At 47.2% G+C, this 23,839-nt stretch overlaps 1 protein-coding gene across 3 annotated transcripts in view; it reads right to left on the reverse strand.

The window, feature by feature from the left end:
- CREB3L2 (cAMP responsive element binding protein 3 like 2) overlaps positions 1 to 23,839 on the reverse strand; it is a 215,501-nt gene that overhangs the window by 146,480 nt on the left and 45,182 nt on the right. For 2 of the 3 annotated variants that reach the window (XR_014555610.1, XM_083700539.1), the window contains exons 3-11: positions 18,416 to 18,588; positions 16,392 to 16,479; positions 15,638 to 15,819; positions 14,028 to 14,174; positions 12,252 to 12,310; positions 11,209 to 11,277; positions 2,830 to 2,929; positions 1,626 to 1,752; positions 1,224 to 1,449 (exon numbers count right to left, since the gene is read on the reverse strand). Coding sequence is in view for 2 of the 3 variants with exons in the window: in XM_083700539.1 (XP_083556665.1) it covers positions 1,224 to 1,449; positions 1,626 to 1,752; positions 2,830 to 2,929; positions 11,209 to 11,277; positions 12,252 to 12,310; positions 14,028 to 14,174; positions 15,638 to 15,819; positions 16,392 to 16,479; positions 18,416 to 18,588 (1,171 nt within the window). In the remaining variant the exon portion in view is untranslated. The remainder of the gene's footprint in view (positions 1 to 1,223; positions 1,450 to 1,625; positions 1,753 to 2,829; positions 2,930 to 11,208; positions 11,278 to 12,251; positions 12,311 to 14,027; positions 14,175 to 15,637; positions 15,820 to 16,391; positions 16,480 to 18,415; positions 18,589 to 23,839) is intronic. The other variant, XM_083700540.1, reaches the window with a different exon arrangement.

The following is a 23,839-nucleotide window of genomic DNA, read 5'->3' on the forward strand; positions in this document are numbered from 1 at the left end:
ACAGCCCATCTTCTCCTAAGCAATGCCTGCAATTGTGAATATATCATTGAAAATGGAGGTAGCCACCCTATGTTCTCCAAAAGTTGCTGGACCACAGCTGCCACCGTCCCTGGACATTACCCATTCCTGTGGGGGCTGATGGGAGCTGGAGTCCAACAACATCTGGAGAGAGCTCTATGTTGGCTACCCCAATCCAGCCCAGCTCCTACTCAGTACAAGAAAGCCACAGCCAGGACATTCCCAACAGATGACTGTCCAGCCTCTGCAAGGGGACCCCAGAATGCCTTTCCATTGCTGAACAGTGTTTACCCTTAAGAAGTTTCTTCTCGTGTTCAGATGAAATCCACCCTCTGATTAACTAAAGCCCATTCAGCAGGCATCACCTGGGCAAGGGCTGTGGCTCAGTCGTAGAACATCTGCTTTGCATGCAGAAGGTCCCAGGTTCAATCCCTGGCACCTCCGGGAAGGACTTCATGTCTGAAATTCAGGAGTGTTTCTGCCAGTCAGCATAGGGAATACTAAGTTAAATGGTCTGACTTGGTATGAGGCAAATTCTGCAATAAGCTTTTGAGAGCTTCATCCAGAACAGTAAAAGGTTAAAAGGGGGGCTTTGGGAGATGTGGGTCCTGTCCTCCCCACACCCTCATCCACTGTCATAGGAGCAGTAATCACACCATTCAATGTTGGAGTTTACTCCTTATTAGCAAAAACACAATTTCCACAGACTTGGCTGAGGATCAGGCCTAATGAGCACAGCAGCTCATTCCTGGTGGTCTTCCTCCATGAAAATCAGTTGCTGAGACTGAAAGTCCCCCCTTCCTCACAGCCGTCTAAATCCCCTCCTCTCCAGGGCTTTCCCCAAGGAATCAGAGACTGCGCCTGCATGAAGCCTGACGCTGCTCTGCCCATTTCAGCCCTCTTCTGGTTCTGGGAGATGGCGGGTGGAGGGCAGCTTGTGGCAGCAGGAGGGAGAGACATCCATGACTCTGCACCAGCCTGATTTGTTTCTGCTTCTTGGCCTTCCTCCTCTCCTGCCTCTTATTCTCTGCCAGAAACTCTTCCAGCTCATTAAACTCTGCTACCTCTTCAGCTTCCGACACCTCCTCTTCCCAGTCTCCTCCCCCTGACCGCTCATTGGCTCTCAGACTTCTTCCTGTGGAAGTTCCCTAGCTGGTTCCTCCCACCACTGTTCTGTGTTCAAGCAGCCCATGCCCTCCACTCACCTGTGCTGCTGGAACTCCACCAGCAATGATTTCTCTAGCCTCGTTTCATTGGCTATCATGATCTCTGTGACTTGGTCGTGCGGTGACCTGGACACGGATTCCGAAGGCAGAGCTGAGTGCTTGGAGGCCTCCAGGTGCCTGTCCCAGCTGTTGCTGCGATCTGAGAAGTGCTGTTCCTCCAGCAGGTGAGGAGGCCCCTCATAAGTCAGAAGACTCCTTGACCTCACTGTACAGAAACAGGTAGGAGGGAGAAGGGATGAAGAACAGAAACCATTTTGGACACAAAATGCAATGCAAATCCCCTTATGTCAGATCTAGCTCCTTAGGGCAGAGGCAAATCGTAGCTCCCTCTCCTTTTGGAAACTGAATAACCGCAGAACCACAAGAGAGATGCTCACTCACCTATAGAGGCTGTATATGACTCTGGCATGGAATGCTGGGATGGTAGCACTGCCTTTGTGATGGAGGACGTGGGACCATAACTTTGGGAAAAGCTGCCAAAAATGATTGCGAAGCATAAAACTACCACCTGGCAGGGGGGTGGGGGGAGAGGAAGGAAAGACACAGAGACTCAGTTATACTTGAGCCAACGAACAGAAATAAAGTCTTACAGCTCGAACATCAAATACAGAGCAATATCAAAACCAAGAAAATGATGTGTGGCTCAGAGGTGATTTCCTTCCCCAGGCTGCATTAATCATGAGACAGGATGCTTGAAACTAGGAGCGCAGATGCAATCCAGATTCAGCTCCACAGAAGGAGAGACGCTCCACATTAGTATGGCAATGCTGGAAGCTCTGCAGCCATTCCGCTCAGCCGAGCTACTTACTCGCAAAACTCAAAAAGGTAGGAAATCCATCTTGGCTAGACTAGGCTGTGACATGAATTTCAATGTTGTTTCATAACATCGCAGTGGGCACTTCCCAGGCTCCTCGCGACTCAACAGGCACACACAACCGTGAGTTTAAAAAGCAGCCTGACAGGACATGTTGGAAGAGGGGAAGCTCAGGCAGGAAGGGGAGAATTAACAGGAGCTCAAAGTGGGGGCTTGACTGGTAGATGCAGGGACAGCTGCTTCAAAAACAAAAACAAGACCAAATTGCCCCTGTTGGATTCATAGAGCAAGGATGGGGGGAGAGACAAGCACATTTCAGTTTTCGCCTGCCAAATAAAGCCAGCCTAGAAGCAAACGACACAGCTCTCTGGGGACAATATGACTTTGCAATGCTGCCGAGGGAATTGCATGGTTGAATGCTCACTGGCCAAAGAAAGCTAGCACATCAGGAAGATGCACTTTTTAGCTTGAGATGAGAAGTGCAGGGGGTTTTTATGTTAGGCAGAACATGTCATATTGGGGAGAAATAAAAGCATACAGGAGATCTGAGATGGTTATTTTGGGGCTAGCCCACTGTGCAAAAGTTAAAAAATTGCATTTGTTGCTCTACGTGCTTCCCTCTTTGGCATAGCCCACCGCTGGCATGTGGCCCCTGAGCTAAAAACAGTTCCCTGCCCCTGCGCCCCACCATGATGTAGTTCCAGATAAACAATGTGACCCATCGATGGCCCAGGGAGGGACCTCAGGAGAAAAGGAATAGGCAGGACTCACCATGAGGCAGGTCCCCGTTTGCGTGCCGGCAGCTTTGCATGAGCGAGACACTTTGCCAGCCACCATGGCTTGGAGCCTCTGCAGTTGCTGCAGGAGTGTTCTGAAAGATGGAGAGCGGCAGAAATCAACATGTGTTGGTCTGGGATTCTGCATTTCATGCACCACTCGTATTCTTTGTCCTTACGTTCTGTCATATTTATACAACGCTTCAACATTTGTTGGGCCTGCCAATGAAGAGGCACATGCCCAGAACACATAGAGGACTGTTTCTTCTTCTGGGGCGCTAGATCGGTTGAACCTGTACACAGCAGAGGGCTCCTCCAGACAACCTGTTCATTGAGCATTCATTCCTACTACCTTGCACAAAGGTTACATGGAGGTTAAACTATGTCTGGCCTTTCTTGAGCATGCATCCCAATTAGTTTGGGATTAGGTTGCAAGAGAAGGAAGATCCATCCTGATCTGGTCGCAGGGTGTTTGTAAGAACGCAGGAGGAGTCTGCATCCTCTTCCCACAGAGGCCAACCTGATGCCTTTGAAAACCCGTTAATCATGAAACCTCCCCGTTAATCATTCACACTTTTCAGGGGATTTCCCCATCACTTTCCTACCTGCAAAAGTCAGATTCTTTTTTAAAGAAGATTTGTTGAACCAGAGCAGGTGTGGAGAACCTATAGCCCTCCAGATGTTGCTTAACTACAACTCCCATCATCCTCAACCACTGGCTACATTGACTGGGGCTCATGGGAGTTGTAGGTCAGCAGCATATGGAGGGCCATAGGTCCTCACCCCCTGTCCTCAACTGTCTCTGGGTGTCTCCAGACTGTCACTCTTCTGTGAGAGGGATTTAAGCATGTGCCAGCAATTTGGGTTTGAGCAATTACAAGTGGGCTAAAGCTCTCTGTTGACCTGCTGCAACAAACCACTTTAAAAAGTTAAAAAAACAACAACTGCACACTTTATCTGGCAGCCTGGGGCCCTATAGTTTCGCTCACAAGGAAAACAAGCATACATGTTTTCAAGCTGAATGAATTATATTCTACACCATGGATGTGGTGTAGAAGTCACTGAATTATCCCTAACAATTGGCCATGTTGCTTGGGGCTGATGGGAATTGGGCGTCCAACTGCACACATTCCCCAACCCTCTTCTACACACTTCAGTCCAATCTTTCTTTACATGCTCAAGTTACAAAATACATGCCCAGATGTGCCTTTATAGCCAAATGTAAATTTGCCTTAAAAAAACCCAACAACAACAACTAAGCACCTCTCTAATTAGGGTCTGAATGAATTCAAGGACTCTAGATGTTCAGGCTTAAATTAGGACTCCCAATGCTCCCACCAGAGATCTATGTGGACCAGAACTCTTTCTTAATATTATTAATAACCCCTGCCCTAAAAAAAAATCTGCTCACCTGAAGCCTCCTATTTTGTAAAGTTTAGGTGCCTTTTCTGAATGAAACGAGAGCATACTTTGAGCAGAAAAGTAGTGAGGGAATGCAGTGCTGAATCCATTCCCTAGCTGCCATTTCACAGAACCAAATCACTTCTGCTTACACACACCTACCTTTCTTATGCAGGCATCCCTCTCTCTGTTTTGAAGCCCATGTGGGCAGGATGTTGCTGGAAACTGCAGGAGGTAAGAGTGCCCCTGTACTCAGGTCCTGCTTATGGGTTTCCCACAGGCATCTCATTGGCTACTGTGAGAACAGGATGCTGGACTTGATGGGTCATTGGCCTGATCTTATGTACTTTGTTAGGGACGTGGGTGGCGCTGTGGGTTAAACCACAGAGCCTAGGACTTGCCAATCAGAAGGTCAGCGGTTCGAATCCCCACGATGGGGTGAGCTCCTGTTGCTCAGTCCCTGCTCCTGCCAACCTAGCAGTTCGAAAGCACATCAAAGTGCAAGTAGATAAATAGGTACCACTCCGGCGGGAAGGTAAATGGCATTTCCGTGTGCTGCTCTGGTTTGCCAGAAGCGGCTTAATCATACTGGCCACATGACCCGGAAGCTGTACACCGGCTCCCTCGGCCAATAAAGCGAGATGAGCGCTGCAACCCCAGAGTCGGCCACGACTGGACCCAATAGTCAGGGGTCCCTTTACCTTTACCTTTATGTACTTTGTTAGGAGTTGTTAGGAGTGGCAAAATGCTGGCTGGAGAAGGGGGACAAGAGACCCTGACACGTCTCTGCTCAGCATTCCTCTGAAGCAGCTTTTCTCTTTATATAGAAGCCAGAATTAGGGCTCTGTTGCACACTGTGATATGCTTGAGTTGCAGAAACCCCTTGGAGATGGGAAGCTGCCACCATGTAATTGAAAGCAGAGGAGAAAAGGCTCCACAAATACGCTTGCCGTGTTCGCCGCGGGGATCGCTCTTTCTGCCCTCTGGCAAGTATCCCATCCGTCATCTAGCATCACCCGACGCCAATTCCCCCTCTCAGCCAGGCCTGACTCTTGGGGAAAGAGACAGGATCTCTTCTGACTTTGCCTCCAAAGCTCAGGGCAAAGTCAGAGGTGAGACTCTGCCCTTTCCCAAGAGGACTGTGGTGGTGGTATGGCAGGATGATCAGAGGAGACCGCAAATCATTCCCAGTTTTCCAGGCCAGCCCCAAAGTGGAGACCCTGTAAGCAGGGCTGGGAAACCCTGGAGAGCTGGTGTCAACAGTACTGGGCTAGACCCAGTCTACACAGCTCTGATTCAGCTTAAGTCAGCTTCCTATGTGCACTGTGCTGAATAGGAACATAAGACCAGGCCAATAGCACATCTAGGGCAGCATCCTGTTCTCACAGTGGCCAACCAGATGCCTGTGGGAAGCCTTTTAAAACAGGACTTGAGCACAAGAACTCTCTCCGCACCTGCGATTCCCAGGAACTGGTATTCAGAGGCCTAGCTCACTGCTGCAGCATGCACTTTGAACGCAGGAGATTCCAGGTTGAGCATCTCCAGGTTAGAAAGGATCAGGTGGCAGGAGAGGGGAAGGACCAAAGGAATAACAAGAAACTGAGATGAGCAGCTCATGTGCCGGGTCATGGCTACTTTACAACTCAGGATAAAACTACTTTCAAACTTGAACGCTTCATTTGGATATAAAATGTGGTGCTAGGGGAATAAATCAAAGTCAAAAGCCTTGCTCATCTGCAGAGAAATGACATTCTTCAGTTTACTGAAAACAATTCATTTTGGCAGCTATCTACTGAAAATGGAAGGGGTAGGCTAAGTGAGAAAAAGCCATTTAAGAAGTTAAAGAGGGAGAGGGGGGGTGGGGAGTCGATGATACACTAAGAGGCCCCAGCAGTGCATCTTACTAAAATTCACAACGGTTTTGGTGAAGCAAGTACATGCATAGCTCAAAGAAGTGGGCGGGGGGAGGAGAAAAAGGTGAGAGCATAAAACAGGAACTCTGATGCTGAAAGAAATGGTGATCTTTGCCTGACACACTTAGGGGGTGCAATTCAAAGAACTGCCTTCTTCAAAGCAGTGTGTGTGTATATGTGTGTGCGCTCACACACACATTTGAACTTTCCTGGCCAATGAGGGCTCAGCCATTTCACAGCTTTGCCTCCTGCCTTCCATTTAGCTTTATTTTTTCATTGTGCCCCCAGGGTGTGTGGGCCATGAGGTGCAAAGTGAAGATTACAGACAGCCCCCCCCCCCTTCCAAAGATTGACAGTCAACAAACCAGAGGAGTGTAGCCTGCAGGACAGAATTCATGATCACAACTGAGGTGACCCAGGTTCAGAAGTTCACTGGCTGGCCTTTGGCCAGTTATTCTTGGCCTAGCCTAACAGGGATGTTGTGTGGATAAATGGGACAACTCAATCTACTAGCCCATCCATAGAAGGAAAGGAAGGAAATGGCCATAATCAACCATGGTAGCAATGGGCTGGCAAGAGTCAACTGGCAGAAGTGGTGTAAAGCCTATTGTGGAAGAGAAGGGCAGCTGACTGGCAAGGAAAGGGTGGAAGAGCTCTTCCAGTCACCATCTTTTTGATTTTCTGCCTTCTCTACATCCACTGTGTTTTGATGCTGAAGGATTGGGCAAAGTCAATGGTTTCTCCACAACCTATTCTAAAGGAAGCAGCCATTTCAGATAAATCAGTGCTGAATACCCACCCATTCCAAACCAATGTTCATGCAGCACAGACACCTGATCACCAGAAGGTTTATCAAGCAGTGCTAGCAGAAACCATGGAGATTTAAAACCTTCATGTTTCATTTAAAATATCAATCATGTGTTTTCTGGGAAAGAAGAAAACTAAGAAGTTCTGGTGGATTGTTGTGGTTGTTTCTGTCACTGCCCTGTAAATAAATAACTGTACAGTTGTACCTTGGTTCCCGAACTTAATCCGTTCCGGAAGTCTGTTTGACTCCCGAAACCGTTCGAAAACCAAGGCGTGGCTTCCGATTGGCTGCAGGAACTTCCTGCACTCAAGCAGAAGCTGTGTTGGACGTTCGGCTTCCGAAAAACATTCGCAAACCAGAACACTTACTTCCGGGTTTGCGGCATTTGGGAGCCGATTTGTTCGGCAACTAAGCCATTCGAGAAGCAAGGTACCACTGTACACAAGTCAATTATGGCATTTCTACAATTTGCTTTCTGAAGCCCCCTTTACACACAGAGAGAGACCCTTTAAAAGACAGGTTTACTATTAAATTTAGTTAACAACCAGGAAAAGGACATTGGCACATCAACAAGGAAATGTCCAATTAAGTCTCAAAGCCATAATCTTAAGAGGCAATCTGTTTAATAGGAACGCTGGAAAATGTATCAGATCAATTTCATTCCGCCAAAATGTGCAGCATCCCAGCAACGGCCCCTTCAAAAGGACTTGACACCAACACATTTGCAAAAGAAAAAAGAAAGACCCGTGCTGGGCTGTTTGCCCGGCCATGCACATCTGCAGCAATCCCAAGTGTATCAAATGCCAATGCCAAATGGAGAGCAGGAGCAGCTAAATTTCTTTTTGGATGGAGGGCTGCGTGCATTATTGGCCAATCAATTGTTTGCACACAGAAAGGACAAAAAACACTGCAGAACAAACCAAGTCACTTATATTGGATGCTGCCACTGCTAGAAGAGTACAGATTTTTGCAGATTTTAACATGTAACATATTGTCAAACACTGATGAGACTGGGGATGAAAATAGATAAGCATATCTCAGTTGACCAAAGATGGTAAAAATCTCAAGAGCGTCTTTATGCTATTTTAATGCAAATGGAGCTGAAGGATGGTTCACTTGCAAGACATCTGAACCAGAAAACTCCAATCCAAATATTTAATTTAAAAATATTAGGACAGCTAGTCAGTGAAATAAAAAATATCACCTATTAATCTGTTCAGTGTAAGCAAATCAACAAATTACAATGCCTCAATAAAGTCCCCTTTTGCAAAAACTGGAGGAAGGGAAGTTTATTCTCAACTTAAATCCACAAAAGATAATGGCTTGCATTCAACCCAATGCTAAAGTCAAGGTTATATCAGTGCAATGATTTTCCCTGCGTGTTGTTCCCTAAATCTCTTTTTGGGGTCCTTCAACCCTCAAGAGCAAATTTGCCAGACTGTGCAGAATACACACTGGTGGGCGAATTCCCATTCCACTCCTTTCACTGACTTTTGCTAGAGCGGCGCGTTTGTTAAATACGGCCTATATTCATTATCTTTATCCAACCAAATTCAAAACTACTGTAGCTAGAGTCAAAATGTTGCTTTGAAACCCAAACAACCATACCTTCTCAATACAGACAAGGGATGTGAAGGCTCAATGCCTTTCAACATGTTTTTCAAGACAGCACTATCAGCTATACAGTGGTGCCCCGCAAGACGAATGCCTCGCAAGATGAAAAACCCGCTAGACGAAAGGGTTTTCCGTTTTTCGAGGCACTTTGCAAGACGAATTTCCCTATGGGCTTGCTTCGCAAGACGAAAATGTCTTGCGAGTCTTGCGACTTTTTTCGCTTTCCCCCCCTTTTGCTAAGCTGCTTAGACGCTAAGCCGCTAATAGCTGCTAAGCCGCTAATAGCGCTAAGCCGCTAAGCCACTAATAGGGATGCTTCGCAAGACGAAAAAACCACTAGACGAAGAGACTCGCGGAACGGATTATTTTCATCTTGCAAGGCACCACTGTACAGCAAGAGTGGGAAACCTGTAGCCTTACAGACTTTGCTACACTATTGATCCCATCAACCATGCTGGCTGGAACCAATGGAAGTCCGAATCCAACATCATCTAGAGGACCACAGCTTCCTCAAGCCTAAGCTACAGCTGAGAAACACAGGATGCTCCCTTGATCTATCAGGGCACACTATACTCGTCTGTCTAGCCCAGCTTTGCCTTGTCTGGCTGACAGGGGCTCTGTAGGGACTCAAGCTGGGGTTCTTCCGCATCACCAGCTGATCCATTCTTAGCTAAAAGTGACATGAATTGAACCTGTTGGCATACAATACTGTTGTAATATGGCTCCTCCTAACCAGCAGGTTAGGGACGCAAGTGGCGCTGTGGGTTAAACCACAGAGCCTAGGGCTTGCCGATCAAAAGGTCGGTGGTTCGAATCTCCACGATGGGGTGGGCTCCCGTTGCTCGGTCCCTGCTCCTGCCAACCTAGCAACTCGAAAGCATGTCAAAGTGCAAGTAGATAAATAGGTACCGCTCCAGCGGGAAGGTAAACAGTGTTTCCATGTGCTGCTCTGGTTCGCCAGAAGCGGCTGAGTTATGCTGTCCACATGATCCGGAAGCTGTATGTCGGCTCCCCCGGCCAATAAAGTGAGATGAGCACCGCAACCCCAGAATTGTCTGCGACTGGACCTAATGGTCAGGGGTCCCTTTACCTTTACTTTAACCAGCAGGAAGATAGTGCTTGATCCTTCTCCGCAGTCATCTAGGCCATTTTTAATTGTTCTCCTGTCCCAGACAGGTTGCACAAACAAAAAGGTTCAGCATAGGGGGAAACAGACCAAAAGGAGGGTGCTTTGCAAGGTATAATCAATGGGTGCAAGAATGGCTAAGAACCCCCACCCCGTAAGCCTACAATCTGCAAGGCATTACAAATGCCTCTTCTGTCCCCATACTATAACCATGAACTTGGGTAAGAGGAGCTGAGTTTGTTATGGCAACATGCCGTTCCGCCTTCAAGAGCACAAAAGCCATGTGTGGGAGACGCTTTCTAAACTCCAAGGCTGCCTCCGCGGTATGAGATCCAGAGATTCGGAACACTTGCTATCCAATTAGCAACACACACCAAGTGCCAGTCAGACTTGGAAACCACTTCTGGGTCTTTATCCTCAAAGAGATAATCCACTCCCAGATGCAGGCACACACTCCAGCGATATCGTCCAACAAATGCATGAGTGCATTCCTTTATCTGGGTGGTTTTTCAAAAAATATGTATGTCAGATTCACTGCCCTAGTCCATCACAGTGCAGGAAGCTGACAGAGCCCAGGTGCATGATCCAGCAAGAGAAGAGATGTTATTGATGGGATTTGCTCAGTCCTGACACCACGTTCCTTTCTTACTGTCAGTGCCTTGATGTGCAACACCACACTGGCCACTTGCCAGCTGCAGGTGTAGACGGTATTGCCCAAATTGCCATGTAATTGGTAGCAATGTGCCCATATGTTTAACACACAAACCATATTTCTGAACTAGAGAGTTTGGTGTATTAGTTAACCATGGCAAGGAGCCACTGATACCCTCGTCCTCACTCAACAAATTTCTAACTTCTTATCCTCCCATGAAGTTCTGATTCCACTTTCAGAGGCTGTACACCTCTGAGTATCAGTTTCTGGAAATCACAGAGATTAACTGGGCACGTCTCATCCCCCACTGTGGCCGAGGGCCTGATACGACAGAGTTGTATAAAATTTTGCATGGTGTGGCGAAAGCAGGTAAAGAGAAGTGTTTTCCCCTTTCTCACGATACTAGAACTGAGAGCCATTTCAATGAAGCTGAATGCTAGAGGATTTAGCTGAGACGAAAGGAAGTGCTTCTTTAAGACGGCACAAAGTTAATTTGTGGAACTCACTGCTGCTAGGTATACTGGTGGAAAACAATTTGGACAGTTTTGAAAGGGGGTTAAACAAATTCGTGAAGAATAAAGCTATAAATGGCTGCTGGCCATGAAGGCTATGTTGTGCCTTCCCTGCTGGGAGCTCTGCATTTCTGAATCAAAGGAGGGGAGAGTGCTATTGTAACACAGGCCCTGCTAGGGGTTTCCCATGGCCATCTGGTTGGTGAATTAGATGGGCTTGTCTTTTGTTCTTATTTCACTTCCAGCTTGTAATCTTGCTCATGCAATTGGCGAGTCAATATAGCCAGCTGCTTCTCTCCAAAACACGGCAGAAGTATTAGCTACGGACCAGAGTGCTTTATAACTCACCTGTTTGTGTTCTCCAGAACTTCTACCTTCTTGCGAAGCTCGCTGTTCTCATTTGAGCAGCACTCGACCCTTGGGAACAAGCAGACAAAGAAAGGTTAAGCTATTTCCTCGGTTGGGATGGAACAACCAAAGTGGGATATGCTTTCTGAACTGCAGAAAGGTGACTCTCCCTTGCCACCACGGCAAGAGTGCATGCATCAATTTTGTAAGCAAGAGTTGCACTGCACGCTGGAGGAGGAGATGCCGAGATGCTGGAACAAGAGAAGGAAATAATCTCAGCAAACTTATTCCGTGCCAAATTCTGTTCTGAGCATAGGTATTTCAGACTATGACAGGGCTGCAATGATACCTCCAAGTGCTTGAACAGCTATAGCTTGTTTTCTTGTGCTAACAATAGTAGTATTTCCAGGAGCAGCCACGAGGGGGCACGTGAAACACACACAGCTCCAATGCTTTGTGGCCATGTTGGTTCCTTGCTGGCATCAAAATAAACATGGTGAGAATATAAATCTGGCTTGAATAGAGTCGTGCCGCTGGCCCTTCTACCGTATTCAGAAAGGCAGCAGCTCTTCAGGGCCTCAGTGAAGGGGTCTCTGAGCTTTTTATCCCAGAGAGATCCTTTCAGCCAAAGATAGGAGTCCCTGCATTAAAAACAACAACTGCTCTACCACTGCGTTATGAAGCCTCCATTTTGTCTACCCCTTCCACAGCCGTCACTGCAATCTTGCTACATTTCCCTCTATTTCCAATCTTCAGGCTGTGAGTGCTGTTGCTTATGAAGCCAAAAAAGCAACACCCAGGCACTTAAGGGAAGGAGCAACCCCAACCATTTGCAGAAAAAGAAAACAGGGAAGGAGGGATCCGCAAACAGCCCCATGAGGACGTAACATGCTTAAGTCACCATGGAATGATTGCTGACTGACTGTTTCTTGGGAAAGAATGAGAACAGAAAACCAGGAAGGAGAGGGAATGGAATGGGGAGGCTGGGATTCTGCACTCCAGAATGCAACTTTCTCTTGTACAGGTCATTCTGGCAAGCTTACTTTTTTTCCAAGCTGTCCATGTATTCTTTCTTTTTCCTCCTGCTCTCTTGGGCAGAGATCTACAGGAGAAATGCAAAGCACCGATTACACACCTAACAGAGGCCATAACTAAAAGAAGAATTAGAACTCAGGAATAGATAAGGAAAACAACTTCATCTTTAAGCTGTAAAATCATGTCTCATGCCACAGTGGAGTGTTGCCCATGCCACTCCAGCTCCTCACTGCCACAGAAGGGTGCCCAGCTTCATACCAGAGAGCAAGTGTTTAGGTACAGGGGTTAAACTTTCAGACTGCAACCAGGGAGACCTGGGCCCAAGTGAGCTAGTTGTTTTCAGCCTAGCCTACCTCACGGGGGTGTTCTGAAGACAGTGGGGGGCACTCAACCAATGTGTTCCATCTGAAGCTGAATGTTGGAAGATTCAGGGCAGATAAACGAAAGAAACTTCACGCACCACATTGTTAAAATATGGAGGCAGGGGTGGTCACCAACTTAGAAGGATTTAGAAGACGACAACTTTGTGGAGGAAAAGGCTATCAACAATGATTATGTTCCATCTCCACTGCCAGAGGAATCTTGCCTCTCAATACCAGTTGGTGAGAATTGCAGGTGGAGAGTGTGTTGTTCTGCTCCTGTCCATCTTGCGTACTTCCCACACTCATCTGATCGGCCACAGTGAAAACAGGATATTTGCCTAGATGGGCCTCTGGCCTGATCTAGCAGGCTCGCCTTAGGCTCTTATTGGTGCAAAGATTTGTAATGAAAGTGATCACGGACCAGACAAACTTACAAAGTCACCATTTAGCCATCTCGATCGAAGAACCATCACAGCACTGCGACAGCATATAGGACGGGGATGGGAAGCCTATGGTGGGACCCCAACTCCCATCAGCCCCAGCCAGTATAGCCAATGGTCAGGAATAATGGGAGCTGTAGTCCAGAAACATCTGGAGGACAGTGTCTCCCCATCTTGGCATAGCATCTGGCTATGAATTTCTGAAAGACCTGGTTCCCGACTCTTTCTGGCCCCTTCCACCCAGTCTGGGAGGATGGTGGCCTCGGGACCAAGAACAAGTTAAGACTATGTTTGCTGCAATTTGCATTGGGTTATTTTCTATTTCTATTGTTAGGCCTTAGTATGAATGATTAGCAGATCGCTCCATCTTGATGTAACACAGAGCTGATTAACAGGAGTTATTTTGCTTGGCCTATTGAAATGCTGTTCTATGACCCTTTAAAAACCTCACGGCGACCCTGTTAAAATTTTGCAGACGTGTCTTTCATAATGCTAGCAGATTGCCCTGAAATGTTGTTCTGCTTTATCGTGTTTTGTTCTATATAGGCATAGCAGTGGGCAGATTTTGCTGTGGGAAAATAGTGTAACAAATACCCTGAACAAATACACCGAAGGTGATAACAGAGTTCCTTGGTATGAGAAACGAAACAGGGCCAACATTATCTGGCGCTTGGCCAACCCCACAGGCTCAGTGGAAGGAAGGCTGCCAGGACTTGGAGCCTGCTGCTCCTCCTCCTCCTCACTGCTGTCTGCTCACTTGACCTCTGAGTGAGCAAGCAATGGCAGGAGCATGATGGAACAGCAGCCTCACCTTCTGGGTCCAGAGAAAGGCAGCAAGAAAACTGGTGCCGTCAACAGTAGCAGACTTGCCCAGAGAAGGTGGTTCACCAGGAGCATCTTGCCGCCCAAGTCCTCCCTCCCCCGACAAAAAACCCCCAACAACCCTGAATATAAGTCCAAGTTGTTTAATAGCAACTCCTACCTTGTTTTTTATTTTCCTGCGGATCTTCTTCAGTGCTTTTTCTTCTGCTTTTGTTAGGGGCAGTTTGGTAGGGATAGGGTACCCTTCTGCAATCAGGGTCCTCTTCTCCTCCTCTGTCAAGATCAGGGGACCTGTGCCCTGCAATTTCTACGGCAAACGCAAAGACAATGGATTAGAGGAAAGGGGGTGTGTGAGGGAAATAAGGTTCTTAAATATTGACAGGAACTGCATTCTCAGAGCAAAGTCTTCTGTCACAACTGTATTCGTAACAGTGAACTCAAGTGCTGGCGATATGCATGCAAAGAGCTCCAGAAAACACTGAAATGGGGATCTATTTTCCAAAGGTGTGTTGCTCTAAAGGCTGCTGCTTTAAACAGTCCATTTTTCTATGTGTAATATACTAAGTAGAGCCTTGAAAGCCACCTGCTGAAATGTGGGGTCTCCTGCACCATTGTCAACTGGACTAGATTACCTTTGAGGTTTCTTTCCAACTCTGTGCATAGAGGCATAATAATACTATGGACCCATTGGAAACTGGAAACCACTGAGCTTGCTTTGCTGGTTCTGTCCTTCTAGCTCTTTGGGTTCTACAGATCTACTGCTCTACTGCTTCGGAGAGATTCTGCTGTTGCATTCATCATCAACTTCCCAGCCTCTGGAACAGACTCTTTCCCATGCCAGCATATCCAGGACTGACGGTTTAGACAGAACTGCATCCACAAACCCTGTTTTTCTTTCCACCTATCCTGTAAAAAGGTGGGGACCATTGTGGCCTAAGAGCTTACACTCACCTTCCAGGTAATGTTGCTGAACTCGTAACTCCCACCACCTCTGACCACTGGCCACATAGGTTGGGGTTAGTAGGAGTTGGGAGTCCAAAAACATGTGGAAGGAAAAGTTTTCAATCCCTTGATTCAGGTGTGCTGAAGTTCCATTTCTGAACAGAAGCACCCAAATGAAAAGACTGTCTTAAATAAGGGAAGGGCAGGAGCTCAGCTGAAGAGTACCTCATTTACATACAGAAGGTCCCCATTTCAAACCCCTGTGTCTTCAGCTATGGCTGGGATATTTTCCTGTCTGAGATCCTAGAGAGCTGATGCAAGTCAGCCAGTGCAGAGCAGGGTTTCCAAGTTTCTGTACAACTCCTATCATCCCTAGTTCACAGGGTCATGGATGATGGGAATTGTAGTCCAAAAACAAGCTGGGGGACCAAGTTTGGGAAACCCTGGCGTAGACAATACTAAGCTGTAAAGACCAATAGCCTAACTAGGTATAAGGCAAGCAGAGAGACCAATTGAGCTGCAGAGCCACAATTTTCTTTGCAAATAAGAAGCCCATTTTCACCTTTCTGTCAATTTCCAGGCCCAATTTTTCATGTGCTAGTGGTCACTTGGTGCCGGGACTTTTTCACCCTCCAGTGATACCTGGTATCAATTAGAGAACTAGCCTTCATCTGCTAAAACAAGCCAACCTTGTTCTTGGAACAGGAGGAATTTTGAGTTTTGAACGAGATTTCCATTGTAATATGCAGTCAGAGTGATGACAGTAAAATATAGCGAATCAAACACATGGCATTCATTAAGAGAGAGAGAGAGAGAACTGTCCCCTACGTGTGGTGCCGTTAAGAGAGGGGAATTGGTGAGCGCAGAAGCCATGTGCGAGGTCACTTTAGCCGTGGCCTGTAACTGTTTGGGACTTGATGGTGGGAGGGACCTGGTTGGGCTCTGGCCGCCCTCTGAGTCACTTCCGTGGCTGCTGGGAGGGGTTGGAGGCATGTGCAGGGTGTCCATGGCTGCAAGAGACAGAAGATGGGGAAAGGAGCAAGGGAGACAAACAGAAAGTGTGTCTTAGAGCATTAGAAAAAATGGTGGACCAGCTCTGATGCAACTTTCCCAAACTGATAAGACAAAAAAGCCTTGTCCCACTCTCCTCTCTTCCCTCCCCTCACATGCCTGCCTCATTAAATCACAGTTCCCATGGCATCAGAACCAGGAAGTTAGGTCTGAAGCACTGCTTACAAAATAAGATCAGAGCCTAGGCTGAAAGCTTTGCTTCAACCACGGTTTCCAGGTTTACAGATCACAGGAAATGGCAGTTTTAACAAAGCACAGTATCTTTCTTCAAGTCAGGCCAATGAGGAAACCGGAGGCTGCTATGTTTAAGACATCTGTCTGTCGAGAGACATTGCAGCACGCCTCCAGAGGTGAAGTCAAACCGCTCTGTTAGCAGCACTAAAGGACTACAGTTCCCATCAGCCCTGACCACTGGAATGATAGGAACTGTAGTCCAACAGGAGCTGGGGGCCCAAGCCTCTTCTCCCTTGCTGCCCATCATGTGGAGAGAAATCAGGGATACAAAACAAACCTTCCTTGGAAGAAAGGTTCAGGAACTGGTCTACTTCATGCGCCTCCAGTTTGATCTCTGGAAAAGCTTTGTGACTCAGCGGCTTGATCTAAAAAGACAAAAGGGTTGAAAGAGACATCAGACTTTCGGGAGAGAACCTACCTTCTTTCCAGTTTCAAAATTTGTTAATTCAGACGAGCAAGATAATCAGCATAGAACGAGGAAGCCAGGCATCCCATTTTACAGAAAACAGACCTGCTTTAAAGTCTGCTTAAAGAACCCTACAAAAGGGGAGCAGCAGGAGCCTGGAGGTTGCATCAGGAAAGCAGACTGAGCATTCACGCAGGCCGCCTGGTTACAGTCTTCCTCACCATGGAGAGACGGACTGTGTTTCTCCTTAAATTATAGCAATGCTTTATCAATATGCCTCTGCAAAATAGATACATATTCGTGCATGCAAATTATATGCAAGTCCACACCTTCTTATGCGGCAGTGCATTTCTACTTGCCTAAATGGCCAACCTACCAAGGAAAGGACTGTGGCAGGGGCACCTGCTGCCCCAGGTAAACATGGGGCAGCTGTATAAAGCCTGCCTGCCTTGGGGGCGGAGCTGCCCCAGCGGGGTTACCACCGAAGGGGCAATACCAAAGGGTACTGTCCTTTGGGAGGTAGCCCCCTTGTGCTAAACCTATGGTTTTAATGGGGATAGGGTTTTAACTTGGGAGGTGTTGTTCAATGGAGGAGGGGTTAATTTGTATTTGGCATTTCTATTTTTTTGCTTCCTAAGGCTGATTAAGGAGGGACGCGGGTGGCGCTGTGGGTAAAACCTCAGCGCCTAGGGCTTGCCGATCGTATGGTCGGCGGTTCGAATCCCGCGGCGGGGTGAGCTCCCGTCTTTCGGTCCCAGCTCCTGCCCACCTAGCAGTTCGAAAGCACCCCTAAGTGCAAATAGATAAATAGGTACCGCTTTATAGCGGGAAGGTAAATGGCGTTTCCGTGTGCTGCGCTGGTGCCGGCTTGCCAGAGCAGCTTCTTCACGCTGGCCACGTGACCCAGAAGTGTCTTCGGACAGCACTGGCCCGGCCTCTTAAGTGAGATGGGCGCGCAACCCTAGAGTCGGACACGACTGGCCCATACGGGCAGGGGTACCTTTACCTAAGGCTGATTAATATTCTACAGCCTTTTAAATGTGTTTGTGTGTGTGTGGCGGTATTGTTTTGTTGTTTTTAACTACTTACTGGTGCTTTTACCTTGCACAGTGGCACCTTGTTTTGAGTCTGGGATCCGTTCTGGAGCCCTGGAAGCTCAACGAAAAGGGCGCTCAACAAAGTGCCACTCTGCGCACACACGCAGAGCGGTTTGCGCTTCTGTTCATGCGGCAAACCTGGAAGTAACTTGTTTCAGTACTTCCAGGTTTGCTGAGGACATCCACCGAAATGGAAGCTGGATGGGGCGGACTTATACAAGGTACCGCTATATTTTTATCCTGCTAAGCACACTGAGATCTCGTGATGAAGGGCGGTATATAAATCTAATAGATAATGAAAAATACTTCTCTGACCAACTCAGATGAAAAGTATAGACAAAAATCATGAGATGCCAAAGAGTCCTTGTGGCAACTCCCTTCTGCAAGGATGCAGAACTAGGCAAGGGCAGTGTCATACTCTTTGAAACCAAGTCCCCTCACCCCCCATGCAGCAAAGCAGGCAACCATTTGTATAGAAAAGTGAACGACTGCCTAAAACAAGCAGGTCTCCAATTCGGAATGCTCCCATTTCCCGCCCCCCCCCCAATCATTTGTATCCCACCTTCACTTTGAGGCTCTCAAGGTGGTCCATAGGGTTTACCCCCTCCCCATTTTATTCTGTCGACAACCCTGAGAGATGACTGGGCTGAGAGATGACTGGACCAGTGGGGATTTGAACCCAGGTCTCCCAGACCCTGGTCCAACACTCTAACCACTACATTATACCTCATTAGCCGACGACACCATCCGTGTCAAGCCAGTTAAGCCACCATGAAGGGAAGTAACCCCAAACAGTACCATGCCATCGTCTTGCATCTCAGGCTCTTCGGCCTCCAGACTCGTGGGGCTGGATGTGGCGGTGAGGCTGACCGAGGGAGCAAGGCCTGGTGCATCTCCCGTGGTAGGTTCTGTCTTGATGGTTGCTGAAGACAACTCTGAGCCCAGACACCAGTTGTCATTTTCCAAGTCTGCTGGAAAAGGGATTGAGGGGCGGGGGGAGGAGACAGAGAGCGAGAGAGGCACAGGCATATATTAAGAACCAGCAGTCGGAACCGGCAAGACTTTCGCAGAAATGAAAGAGGAGAAAGAAGCTCACAAAAGCAAACCCCAGCCAAGGACAGGAAGCCTGGAGAGAAAGCATTTAACTCATTAAGCAAAGCCTTTCTACCCTCCCCTTCCAGGCTATTACTTCATACGGAAACCTGGGGCTTTAAACGGTAGCCTAAGCATAGCCCTGGGGTGAAGGTGGATTGGCAGAGGACAGAAAATGAGGTAATTATTGAACGCTGCAAGCAGAAGCCGCAAACAAGACTAAACAAGCCATTAGACAAAGCAGCCGGGGGTCCGCACATGCCAACAGAACCCGGCTGCCGCTGGCATTGTGCATTCTTTGCATCAGCTCCCAGGATCTGAACAGAAACCACTTCCAAAAGGCAAGACCCGCTTTGCTCTCTGGAAACTGAGATCCTCACACCAACAGAGTTTAACATATCAGTGATCGCTGGGGTAATGCCAGGTTGAGACTCCTATGGCATTCTGTAGGTTGGAATCCAGCTCCCACCAGACCCACCCAGAGTGGACAACCATCGGGAGTGATAGGAGTTGTAGTCTTGCAACATCTGGGAAGGCTGCAGCCTCCTCAGCCACCATAGATTATCTCGACTCAAGGCATTCTGGTAACCTTTCCATCTATCAAGGTGAGCAGCCACCGGAACCCTCATCCCCCCTGGCTTTTTGCCAAACGTATCACCCAGAAGCTGCATCGGAGGCAGTATACATGTTGTTATCTTTGCCAATGACGCCTCTTCAGCAGAAATGAGATACGCAGAAGTGAGATCTCGGCTCAGGGAGATACTTATTGCAGCAGAATGCAATTACCACGTGCTTTGGCCACGAAGGCAGAAGAAGAATGGAAATCAAGAGCGAAAAAGCCCTGCGGCCTGCTGCTCTGGGGGCCTTCAAAATGAGCAGCAACGAGAAAGGAAGGAAGGAGGGAGCGAGCGACTGCGTCGGCCTGATGCTAGTAATTACTTTGTGGTGTAATCTTAACCTCCCCTGCTGGCAAAGGAAGATGTAATTTGAATAACGATAGGCCAGGCCAAAAAGATTACAAGCAAAAATAAATATGTATACATCCTGTAATTAGACACTTCAAAACAGTAATCCAAGCTCTGCCAAGAAGAATAACTGTATAATGAATGGTAACCATAATTTTTATATATAGAATCTATGCTCAAGAGATTCTTGGTGCGCAAACACACTCACACACACAAACTCCTCTGAAGAGCCGATTGTACTGTATATCAAACCCATGGCATACGTTACGTTCTTTAATAAGTTAGCTGATATATATGCATGTTGTTCCTCCATAAGTCCTTCCAAAGAGGGCTTTCCGTTTCCTAAGTATGAAGTCCATATCTTGCTGTATAACTTGACCTTGCATTTCTGCAATGCTGTACATTTAGTTGTCCAAAGGAATACCAGTCTGTAATGCCCTCCAATGCAATATAAATCAATGGTGTGCAAATTAGTTTAGAAAAGAACACCCTGTTACCACGTAAGCAGCAACAGGCAGCAGGTGTTTAATTCTATATCCAATAAACGTGGTGCTTCAGGACTCCATGTAAGAGTCTCACTCGTCCTTGGAGGTTTATGTGCAAGACAGAGAAGGCAAGAAACGTTTATTCTTTCCTATAACTTCCTTCCCCTCCCCTCATGCACACCGCAAAAGGAGCCCTGTTCACAAGAGGCAGGTTAAGCGACAACTGTTCCCTTGCTCAGGATACGTGCTCATGATGCTTTGCTAAAGAGTTGGCTTACATTGGCAATACGGTCCATTAATATTCCTGCATTGAGGGGTGGACTAGACCCTTGGGAGCACCTTCCAGCTCTATGATTTGATGATTCCAATAAATCTGAGCTCAACATCTCTCCAGGGTCTTAGGCACAGGCCTTTCTCCACAGAGGGCAAGGTGGGCATCTTGGGCAGATGTTGCCTGGTCTAAACAAATCGAAACCAGGGAGGAAAGTCCACTCCTTTCTCCTGCACAAGCCATGCTTAAATGAGAGCTATGCAAGAATCCTGCTTTAACTGCTTATGAAGAAAAAGGTCCTGATGGATTCCCCCCCCCCCCCATTTGAAGTTATGGGTAAGGATGCTGCTGATGTCCTCTGCCTTCATGTATTGGACCAGCTCTGACTCACCTGAGCTCCTTTCAACCACAGATGTTGATATATTAAAAACATGCACCTTACACACCCAAACACTCGCGGCATTCTGCAGAAGATGACAACCTGAAGATACCATCCAATGAGGAGATCCGTCCACAACATAGCTGTCAACTTTTCCCTTTTCTTGAGAGGAATCCTATTTGGAATAAGGGAATTTCCCTTAAAAAAAGGAAATGGGTTGACAGCTATGCTCCACAATGTCAGAACTGGGCTTGAGTGTGGTGGTACCTACTCTTTGGAACTTCTTCCCATTACATCCCTGCCACACACAGTCTTTGTTGTGTTTTGGTGTCTGTCGGAGATTTTTCCTTTTCAGCAACAAGCCTTCCAAGATGAGACTTTTATTCCCGTTGGGATCTGAATCTGTTTAGAATTGTTTTTATACATGCAATAGTTTTTGTTTTTATATAGGCAGCCGCTTTTATTGTACTGTGATATTGCTTCAAGTGGCTTCACAGGAAGGTATTCGTAAATGAAATTAATAATAATATTACTGTGCCGGTTACAGTGTCTGAGGCCTCCCTGTGCCATACCATGCAGCGTCTTCACTCAACATGCCAAGGCAGACAAAAATCCCTTTGTGCTGCTTCTGCCATGCTAACCTCGCCCCTCTGTTCTGCCAGGTGAGAGGCTGCATTCATCTATAAATAGTTTCTTTGAGCGGTTGTCCAGAGGCAGGGGTTTCTTTCCCACCCACGCACCCTCTCCCTTCCTTCTGCTCCAGCTACCACCACAGATAATGAAAGACAAGCTGCTGGCTTGCTCCTGACAAAGGCACCACTGTGCAGCAACCAAACACTGGAACCTTATTCCAGAGAGGCAGCGTGGAATGATTAAACAGAGAGGGGAAGGAAGGTGGAGCTCAAGTGCATGGGTGAAATGAACACTTTTAAAAGGAAAGAATCACCAATTCAACTGACAAGACCAAGGCTCCATTTTTGCCAGGGTTTGGTCTCAGAACCTGATTTCCCCATAGCATGCAAAAATTCCCCCTTTAAGCATGCAAAAATAAAATGAAACTTATTTGAAAACAAGTTTTTTTAAAAAAAACAACTGACGCAATTAAGACATTTAAAAACTGTCTAAAACCATTTTAAAAACAACAACAACCACAGTCACATACCCTCAAAGCTACTAATTTCAAGGTTGCCATGGTCAATATCAGTGCCTGCAGGTGTTTCTCTCTTTTCCTGTTAAAAATGAGATGTGGTACTCATAGCTAGACAAAAGTGCTGTGGGTGCCATCACAAAATGGCTGCCACGGGCAACAAAGAAAGACAACAGTGAGTATAGTCACAAAAAAAGCACTTCAGGAGGCTGGCATGAACTTGGTAAAAGGTAAAGGACCTCTGGACAAATAAGTCCAGTCAAAGGTGACTATGGGTTCATCTTGCTTTCAGGCCGAGGGAGCCGGCTTTTGTCCACAGACAGCTTTCTGGGTCATGTGGCCAGCATACCATATTTTCCGCTCTATAGGACGCACTTTTTCCCCTCCAAAAATGAAGGGGAAATGTGTGTGCATCCTATGGAGCGAATGCAGGCTTTTGCTGGAGCCTGGAGAGCGAAAGGGGTCGGTGCGCACCGACCCCTCTCGCTCTCCAGGCTTCAGGAAGCTATCCACAAGCCTTCGGAGCGCGGCGGGAGTGCCCGCAGGCTCCAAAGGCTTGCGGATAGCAGCCTGCAGCCTGTGGAGCGCAGTGCTGCGCGCCCCGGGCCTTGGGCCGCTATCCGCAAGCCTTCGGAGCCTGGCGGGAGTTCCCGCCAGGCTTAGAAGGCTTGCGGATAGCTGGCAGCAGCCCGAATCCCGGGGAGCGCAGCCTGGGGTGCGCGCAACCTCGCCATCGCTCCCGGACCCATTCTGGGGGCTGGGGTCGGGGAAAGCTCGGGCTTTTCTTTTTTTCTTTATTTCTTTATAATTTTTCTTTATTATTTTTTTATAATTTTTTTTATTTATTCCCCCCCCCAAAAAAAACTAGGTGTGTCCTATAGAGCGAAAAATACGGTAACTAAACCACTTCTGGGGCAACCATGACAGAAACCAGAGCGCATGGAAATGCTGTTTACTTTCCCGCTACAGCGGTACCTATTTATCTACTTGCACTGGCGTGCTTTCAAACTGCTAGGTTGGCAGGATCTGGGAGAGAGCAATTGGAACTCACCCCGTCACGGGGATTCAAACCGCCAACCGGCAAGCCCAAGAGGCTCGGTGGTTTAGACCACAGCGCCGCCTGTGTCCCTGGTGAATTTTGTACAACTGAACAGCACATGTACACAGACAGACATCAATCAATTTAGTATTTTAAGTGCCAGTATCAAGGACAGATTTATTTCAAGGCAAGCTGTGTCAGGCCTAGAACAGGTTTGGTGAAGTAAGTATGTAAGGCCCTTGCAGACAAAAATAGTTTGATATCACTGTGACATCTGGTCTGCCATCAGTTTGGCTTGAGAGCAGCCAAAGGCGATAATCTGAACCATGGGTCAGCTTCAGGACAGAGAAACCTACCTTATACTAAGTTAGACCTTGGGTCCATCTAATTCAGCCTTATCTATGTGTGACTGGCAGAGGGTACGGGAGGTATCAGGGATTGAAACTCATACCTTCTGAGTGCAATGCATGTGGCTCCCCCACTGAACAACTTCCTTTTCCCCAATGTACTACTTTGAAGCTGTACTATTAGAATGACCTACTCAGACTTCCTAACCTACATACATACAACAAACCACAGAGGTTCTATAAAAGTATAAAATAAATCAATCTATGCATTGTTTTTGGACCTATGGGTTTCCCAATTCATGCTGGAAAGAGGTTTTTTTGTTTGTTTGTTTTTTAAGTCAATGAAATTGAAAAACAGGTTTATGGCCCATCTGGAAGGCCAACAAAACGAAGTTTTTAACTGACTTCCGAAAAGCTGAACTATAAACACAAATTAAAGTAATCAAAACAATTTAGCACAGAGTGCAACAATTTGATTAAAATAATGATCTGTTTAA

This window comes from Podarcis gaigeae, assembly GCF_964106915.1.
Source record: "Podarcis gaigeae genome assembly, chromosome: 10".
NCBI lineage: Eukaryota > Metazoa > Chordata > Lepidosauria > Squamata > Lacertidae > Podarcis > Podarcis gaigeae.